At 38.7% G+C, this 8,962-nt stretch overlaps 1 protein-coding gene across 9 annotated transcripts in view; it reads left to right on the top strand.

Annotated features, from left to right (window-relative positions):
* Positions 1 to 8,962, top strand: part of SATB2 (SATB homeobox 2) — a 197,697-nt gene that overhangs the window by 109,607 nt on the left and 79,128 nt on the right. For all 9 annotated transcript variants that reach the window (XM_019523164.1, XM_019523163.1, XM_019523161.1 and 6 more), the window contains one exon: positions 4,056 to 4,528. In XM_019523164.1, the coding sequence (XP_019378709.1) occupies positions 4,056 to 4,528 (473 nt within the window). The remainder of the gene's footprint in view (positions 1 to 4,055; positions 4,529 to 8,962) is intronic.

Raw genomic sequence — 8,962 nt, 5'->3', positions numbered from 1 at the left:
TTTAGTCTGTCTTGTTTATCGGCATGGCAAAAATTTGTAGAGTGTGGTTTGTTTGGGGGGGGGGGGGGGGGGGGGAAGGGAATGCATGTGTTACTGAAGAGGACACTAAAGCTAATAAAAAGAAATACAACTTGGGCTCCAAGTAGAATAATATTCTTATACTATTATAATACCAGATTGCATTGTGCAGGTTAACCGCCTGGCAGTATTTTCATCTTACAAATCCCTATAAAAATTGCTTGCCATCAACACAGTCTGGGTAGAAACATAGGAACATTGAAAGCAATTTAAAAATATATAAATATATATTTTACTAAATTTTCAAAAACATTTGGCTATCTTTATGGTGGATATTTTTTTTTTTTTGATGTTCTTACAAATTTACCAAATTCAGCTGGTGAAAACCCCTCATTGATAACTGTGGAATGACACCAGATTTACCACAGTATAAATGAAACTGCATGTGGCCTTCGGTTTATTTTCTTTTAGCAGAATTTCTGCAGAAGTTTGGTTATTGCAGGCCATATTTTTTTTCTTTTAATTTGTGGCAGATTAATTCACAATCGACAAATGGCTATTGCTCATTTGTGATAATTTGAAAATGATTTTGTAAATTGTGTATTTACATATGTCTATCTTAAGGTTGCCCACACAGTTCATTCTACACATTCATTCTATATCTGTCTTAATGCCAAAGAATGGTATTATAAGAGCTGAGCATGCAGCACTAATGTGAATTGTTCTCATCCATTAGTCTTATTGACTTCATTGGGACTAGTCACATGAATAAGTATCGACAGTTTCTGTTCCATTGATGGAAGCTTTTATTTTTTAAATATTTTTTGTGTGTTAAGTGGAGGAAGTCAGGTTTATTTTGTTTCATAGGGAACGTATTTCTGATGAAAAGCATCATATTGAAAATGAACGATTTCACAAATAATTCTCATATTGGCTAAAATTTCCTGAATTTTTGCTGGAAAAACTGCAGATTCAAAGCATTTCACTAAAATTATTGACATTTGTTCAGTAACATTATTTTCCAAATAGTATTTTACAAAAAGCTGGGATTTTCAGTTCTGGTTCTTCATTGACAGAATGGCACGCATGCACAAACATACATTTCTTACTTTTAAAACAAAAATTCCCACAAGAATGATAATCTGGTATCGTGAAGATGTCACATTTGGTACTCTTAGAAATTCTGAATTGACAAGTCTAGAGCCTGAAATTTTATGCATCTGTCCAGAACTTATATTGTGTAAGCAGCATGTGAGTGGTGAGCTGTAGGAGTGAAAGGAGTGATGATTTTTCTATAACCAATAGCCTATATTTTACTGAGAGGCACAGGCAAGATCCCCAGTATGCCAGCAACCTGAATGCTAACTGTATAAAGCTTCAAAGCCTTACATAAGATAAAATAAAAAACAAATCTTTAAAAATATTTTGCAAGCGTGAAATATTATACAAGTCACAATATTAATTGTGACTGGCATTAGTCGAATCCCACCTCTTCTTGCAGAAATCTATCCTATGATAAATCAGTAATTTTCTAGCTGCATAGTACTGGGTCCTGAAACACTTTTAATCAGCACATGATATGATCCTGATTAGATAATCAGAGGTAAGGAATAGCTTTATTTCTTTACCTTAAGGATCGTCCTTCAAAACCAGCATTTTATATCTCTTTCATAACTTTTATCTCCTTTTTAACAAAGAGATCCCAGGATATTGTGGATGAAAGATATTCAAAAGGTGCAATATAACATTAATAATATATTAATTTATTTGTAGTATGGTAGTTTGAAGCTATGTTAATGAACTGGGAACTTATTTTGTTAAACTATAAAAATATTTAGTGCATCCTTTTTCCTAAAGTCATATTGTTTTGATGAGTGTGAAGTTATATTGCCACCAATAGGTAGTGATATTTTTCCGTGAAGATGCAGGATGTTATATTAAAATCCTATTCTTCATACTTTTCTCTATATAAAACAAACAGTGTGTCTTTCCTTGGAGACTTGTCACACCCCCTGATAAGCCTTTGGATAGTCATTAAAAGGCCTTGGGTGGGTTGTTTTAAAAGTTAATTTTTAAGAAAACAGGTTCCATTGGTTTTCATTTGGATTTATGCTCCTACGTCATTTAAGCCTTTTAAAAAATATCATCCTTTGTCTCTGGGATAGAAACAGTAAAACTATTTAATATCTCCAAAGAATTAGAAGAAGCTGCCTCTGTTCTTTGTCTCTATCTTTTGGACCTTATGATTCCAGAAATAGGTATTCCTGTAGAAGTTTCATTTTCCGTCTCTCTCTTTTTTTTTAAAGCAACTAATTCTCAAATCTTTTTAATGGACTTAGTCTGAAATTAAAATTGATGTCTTGGCACAGGGGGCTCATGCTGCCGACCATATTAGAGGTACCTATTTCTGGATTCATTTGGAAGGATGTCAAAATTGTACATAGGTAAAAAGTATTTGGACAAGAGTATGGTTTCACTTTATACAGTGAGAATTCAGAATAACTTTCCTGAAGTCAAAGCAGTTAAGCTGGGTAAGATCAGAATCAGACCCTTGCAGTCTCCCTACTAATTAGAGGTCAGAGTGATGGCTTTGTCAAGCTGTTTTTACTCAACATTTGAAGTTGGTTTCAAATAACAAGCTTTTTCTGTATAAGATAAAGGTTTTATAAAAGTTAGAGCTTCTGGGAAAGCTGAACTTTTAAAAACTGAGCTGAAAATAATGGCTCTCTTAAACAACCTCCTTTTTGTCTCTGTTGTGATCCAAGTTGAATAAAATGGCATGAGTTTGTTATTTTTCCAGGATGTCTAGTGCTGTTGCAATAAGTCACCTTGGCCCTCGCCAGGGGTGGGCATCAGGCCTCTACAAACTTACAGTATGAGTCTTCATATTTTGAGCTAAATGAAGGCTTTAGTCCTGCAAGATGGTGAACCTTCTGGCCTGATGCAGCAGAAAAACTTATGTACCTATTTAATGTTAAATACTGGAGTAGTCCCACTGAAGTGAAAGTGACTATTCATATTTAAAGGTGAACACGTGCTTCTTTCTTTTTGTTGGTTCAAGCTAGAGTTCTTACTCTGCACTTTGCAGAATTAGGAACGGATATGGGTAGGACATGCATGGAACAATGGGTTTAACTCCCACACAGGGATTCTAGGTGAACTAATGCCATCGCTTTAATTTTATCTGTGCCAGGTACAAGACTTTAACTTGAAGCCAGAGTTTCATAGATTCATAGATGCTAGGGTTGGAAGGGACCTCAACAGATCATGAAGTCCGACTCCCTGCCCTGGGCAGGAAAAAGTGCTGGGGTCAGATGACCCCAGCCAAATGCCTATCCAGCCTTCTCTTAAAGACCCCCAAGGTAGGGGAGAGCACCACCACCCTTGGAAGCCCATTCCAAATTATGGTCACTCTTACCATGAAGAAGTTTTTCCTGATAGCCAACCTAAATCTGCTCTCTGTCAGTTTGTGACCATTGTTCCTTGTTACCCCAAGAGGTGCCCTGGTGAATAGAGCATCTCCGATCCCTTGCTGCGCCCCCCCTAATTAATTTGTAGGCAGCCACAAGATCACCTCTCAGCCTTCTCTAGTGGAGGCTGAAGAGGTCTAGGTCCCTCAGTCTCTTCTCATAGGGCTTGGCCTGTAAACCCTTAACCCTAACAGTTGTATGGTAAGCAACCGAATCCTTGAATTCTTAAAAACTAGAAGTCATATTTTAGAAAAGGAGAGTTGCTGCTTGTTTGATAGAGACACTAACAGGTAGACGGAAGTTGGAAAATCCAAAAGAATTTTAATGATTGTGGCTGCTTTTTTTATGGTGATTTTTACGTGTGTGTTTTGTGGGATCCTTACGTTACTGCAAGTAAAGCTTACTTTAGAGGAAAAAGTTAATTTTGCTGCCTAGGACGAGAACTTCAGCCTTAACTGACTTAGTAATATGAACTGAATATACAGCCAGTTGTAACAACAATTGTGCTAACAGTCCTCTTATAAGTGCAGATCAGTATTGATAGTGAATTGTTTTATCTTTTAACAGTGGAAAGAGTGGAAAGAGAAAACCTTTCAGACTATTGTGTTCTGGGTCAACGTCCTATGCACTTACCAAATATCAACCAACTGACACCTTTGGGAAAAACTAACGGACAGTCTCCTCATGGCCAAATTCATCACAGTACTCCAATTCGAAACCAAGTGCCAACGTTGCAGCCTATCATGAGCCCTGGTCTCCTGTCTCCTCAGCTCAGTCCACAACTCGTAAGGCAGCAGATAGCTATGGCCCACCTGATAAACCAGCAGATTGCCGTAAGCCGACTTTTGGCTCACCAGCACCCACAAGCTATCAACCAACAATTCTTGAATCACCCACCCATCCCTAGAGCTATCAAACCAGAGCCAACGAATTCATCAGTGGAAGTCTCTCCAGATATTTACCAGCAAGTCAGAGATGAGTTGAAGAGAGCCAGCGTATCCCAAGCTGTCTTTGCAAGAGTGGCATTCAACCGCACCCAGGTATTGATCTTTATTCTTTGAAAAAAAGAAGAGTTGGGAGAAAAGGTCATAACTTTACGAGATTATGATGGTTGTAGTTCATGAAAAAAAGACACTGGGGAAATAGCAGCTTCCTGTTTTCTTATCACATCTCATTGTCATTATTGTTATAAATCTTTCAAAATTAATGGCTTAGATCAGATGTTCACTGCTGGGTGCTATTAAAATACATTTTAGGTTGCAGCTTTATAATCCAAACCCAAACTTTTCACTGCCACTAAGATGCCACTTAGTACTAAAACAAGTTTTGGATTTTAATCCTTTGTCATTTTACCACTTGGTAGATTCTGGATACAAAAAACTAGTTTAGCCAACCATGGGATTCCCTGCCAATGCAAGTGGAAAGCCAGCATAGCAACACCTATGCTACTTCTCTGCCTGTAGTTTGTGGAGGTATGAGAGGGTGAAAGTGAAAGTTATTAAGATAGCAGGGAATGGAACTAATCCTCAGCTTTTATCTTGCTACCTTGATGCTGTTTGTAGCCAGCTCACTTCATAGACGATTTCAGAAAATTATGGGGTCTAGATTAATCCTCAACCAGTTCAGGTTCAGAAAAGAGAACAAACTGAAAAAGGCAAGTTTTGTGCCTCCTAACACAGGGGTTAGCAACACTTCCAAACAGGGAGGCTGGAATGACCCAGTTTAGTTTGGAAACAGGTAGGCATAAGGTTTCTTATCTCTTTCCTGAACTCCGTTTCCACAGCTGCCTCTGTTGAACTGACAGGAGGAGACATTATATATGCTGAGAGCCTTGTAGTTTGGGATCCCAAGATGTATTTAAAATTGGAGTACAAGTTTCAGCCACTGAACCAGAGTTTTTTATAAACAAGACAAAATGAGGACCGTGTGTGTGTTGCTCACCCCAGCACCTCCTGGATGTCTGTTCCACTCACTGCACAGTACCTGTGTCTGTTCTCCTGGATTAATGATTTTTTGGCATTGCCATTTTGGAAATGCCATATTATGATGGAACTAATTAAAGTAGGGAGCACATTTTTATTACTTTCCTTATGCCATTAAATTCATCAGATGGCTACACCAAGAAAAACATTCATCTTTAATCAACTTGAGTTTGAGTTCTGGGGTTAGCCTTGAGGATATCAAATGAAAACTACATAGGAATGTATGAGTATTTCCTTTTTAAAATGCTGCTTTTAATTTGGAAAAGCTTTTCATCCCTCTGGGATCATAACCTGTTGTTTATAAAGCCCAGTATAATCAAGGTAGATGGTATTGACAGAATGACATATTTTGAACTTGAGCAAGAGGTCAACAGTAATATTGCCTTTGTGAACTATACTACTATCATTGACTATGAGATCTATATTTTAGCAAGATTGTTCTGGTTGAATTGGTAGTACCCAAGCCTGCTGTAAACCAAAAATGGATCCCCCAAATAAAAAGGATCTCATATAATTGTTAATTTACTATAGTGCATAAATAGCTGCCATATTTTAATACTGTAGAAAAAAGCTGTGCACACAAGTCACCTATTGAATGTTGCAATGTCAGATATCTAGACAAGCAGCAAAAGGGCAGACATGAGACAGACCAGTCTGGCTTTTCCCAGTAGTTGCCCAACTTTGCGTGTGCTTGCATTGTCTAATAACAACTATGGTAGTGATCACTCCGCACACATTTTTGTTATATGATTTGAAATCTGGAGTAAATCATTTGCAGTCCCTTTCTTTTCTTTCCTGTGGTGATCTGGCATAAGTCCAGAATATTTAAGAGACACAACTGGGAATGGGGAGACATGGACTCTCTTCCCAGATAGATCCTATTTATTTTGTGTTTTGGTGTGTTAAAAATGGGGGAAAGCACCCAAGTAATTTTGGGATCCCAAGTCTTATTGATTATTCTGAAACATTTTAGTTCTGTTTTTCTTTACATTTTACCGTCTCTTTTTCCCTGCAAAAAAGTTGTAATGTATAATAAGTGATATTTCTGTAGGAACGATCTCTTCATAAATGCTGGCTATTCAGATTGAATACCACCCTTTTCCATTTGGATTGGAATGCCAGATATCAAGATGGCAGTTACAGCTACCCTGGTAGCTTGGTTTATTGTGACTTAACAAGTGAATTATTAAACATTTTCAATTCCATCTGGTAAGAAAATGTTTTAAATGCGGACTCAAAAAACAGTGGATAAAATGTACTGACATCCTATATCACATTTCTCCTCTTATATATATCATCATGTATTTTGAGAATTTAGGCCGATAGGGCAATTTTGTACATTTTGGTGCAGGACCACTCTGATCACCGGTGCTAGGTGCTGTTAAGTCTCCTGGGTCTGGATAGAATTTAAGTACTGTTTCTACCTCTGAGAATCTATAGGTCGTGTCCTCAGCCTCAGGCCTTTTATCTGGCATGCTTCTTTAGGATGTGGGGTACCACTGCCTAGCTGCTCTCACCTTCTCTGTTGATTGTCAGATACTAATGCTCAGCTTTTGTTGAAATCTTGTTTCAGGTCACAATAGCCATTTCAAGCCACTTAAAAATATCTTTCTCTTATGAATTTGAAATAATTTTTATTGCACATATTTAGGGACCTACAGAATTTGCAACTTTCATGGAAACCGCAAATTCACTCAGTCCCTGCGAAAAAGCCCAGCCCCACAAAAAGGCATGAAATCAGCAGTGAGCAAGGGGTGGGAAGGGGAGAGGTGGGGAGGGCTGCAAAAATAGAAAAGGGCAGAAAGTGCTAACATTGTGAAACATAAGGGGAGGAAAAGGTGGGCAGATTTCTGTGCACTGTCTCCCCTCCCCCCACTCCCCCCCGTGCCTCTGGACACAGGGCCCCAGAAGTCCTGACCTTCTCCAATCAAAGGGGTGTGTACGTATGGGAGGGCTGCTGTGCTCCACCATGAAAATTGTGCCTTACGCATATTGTAGTTTATAAGGAAAACCTAAATTTCACACTTACAAGGTGGAAGCTAACATTACTTACTGTTCAGTCTGAGGTCCCATCTACACATTACACTTGAGGCCAGTTAATCACACTTTAAGTGGTCACTTGGCCACATGCTCAGTCAATTAATGACATGAGAAAAAGAGGAGTAAGCAATGAAATTATTCCACAGAATATCCTCTGATCACTGTAGCTGATCAGAGCTTCCAGCTAGGGTGGCCCCACATGCATCTCTGAGCCAGGGACTTTCAAGCTGCCAGGGCTCCCAACCTGGGGGGAGGGTGTTGAGCAGCTGGTGTAATCTCCCAGCTGTGGTGGTGCATGGGGTGACTCCATGGCTGGGAGCCTCTGTCAACTGAGGAGGTTCCCAGCCATAGGAGCTTGCTTGTTGCCAGTGCAGAGGAAGCCCAGGATCAGTCCCCCTGCATCAGCAGTAAGGTGTGAAGGGATCCGATTCACAATCCTACAATTATGCCTCCTGCTACGTGTGTGTATACTGCTATGTGTAGAAGGGCCCTAACAGTTATCCTGGAAAAGGCAAGTCTTTAGCATCCATAAGAGACTGATTTCACCATCTGTGTTATATTAGAGTACAGGGCTTCTAGTATAAAACATGCCACTGGGCATTAGGTTTAGTGCATCATGTCTATATGACCCATGTTTATAACAGGGATTTCTAGATTGTATTTTGTATTTTGGTGACTCACTGTCCTCTGCTCTTAGTTTTAAATAAAAAAAAACGTTAGTACTGTCATTACTTTCCCTTTAGTTGCAGGTCTGTTTCAGGATAGGGGGTAAGAGGAGTTTAGCTATAATCAGTCTTAATAGTCACATACAAGACAAATCTATGGACATTCCCAATAGCTCATAATGTAGAAACAAATGCTGTAAAAAGTAAGTGAGACAGCGAGGTCATGTTCAAATCTCTCCTTGTCTCCTGTCATTCCCCAGAAGTTGTCTTAAGGCAATGCGGAGCTGCTGCAATGGCATTTCTTACAGTTAAATTTGTTAAATTTTACAAGAAATCTTGACCTTAGAAACTAAAGGTATACGTTATCTATTTTTTTTTTTATATTCATTAGAAGCCTTGTATGCACCAGCTAATAATTGCATTTGTTACCGTATCATGGTCCAGTGTGTAATCTTTCTACAGGGCAGTTGTGGTGTACATTAACCTACAATTAAGTGTAGCTTCACAAAATATGTACTATGAAGGTTGTTTAATAGATAAACTATTCTCTAATTTATTTTAAAGTCCAGTGACCTACATACTCAGATGCTAAAAAACCCCTTACTAACATTATTTCTCCCCTGAGACCTTCCATGTGAGCAAATATGTTAAATGAAGTAGAGGAAACTTTGATCCAATCTAGGATAAACCCATTGCAACAAGTGTGTGCGTGTGCGCGCACACGCACGTGTGTGCATTTGTAGGAAGGTCAGAAAAGGAAGTCAAAGGTAAAGTTACTAAACTGGAA

The sequence above is a fragment of the Gavialis gangeticus genome, unplaced genomic scaffold (genome assembly GCF_001723915.1).
Source record: "Gavialis gangeticus isolate Ggan-Ray unplaced genomic scaffold, GavGan_comp1, whole genome shotgun sequence".
NCBI lineage: Eukaryota > Metazoa > Chordata > Crocodylia > Gavialidae > Gavialis > Gavialis gangeticus.
The sequence above is the reverse complement of the archived record's forward strand: the minus strand, read 5'-3'. Positions and strand labels throughout refer to the sequence as shown.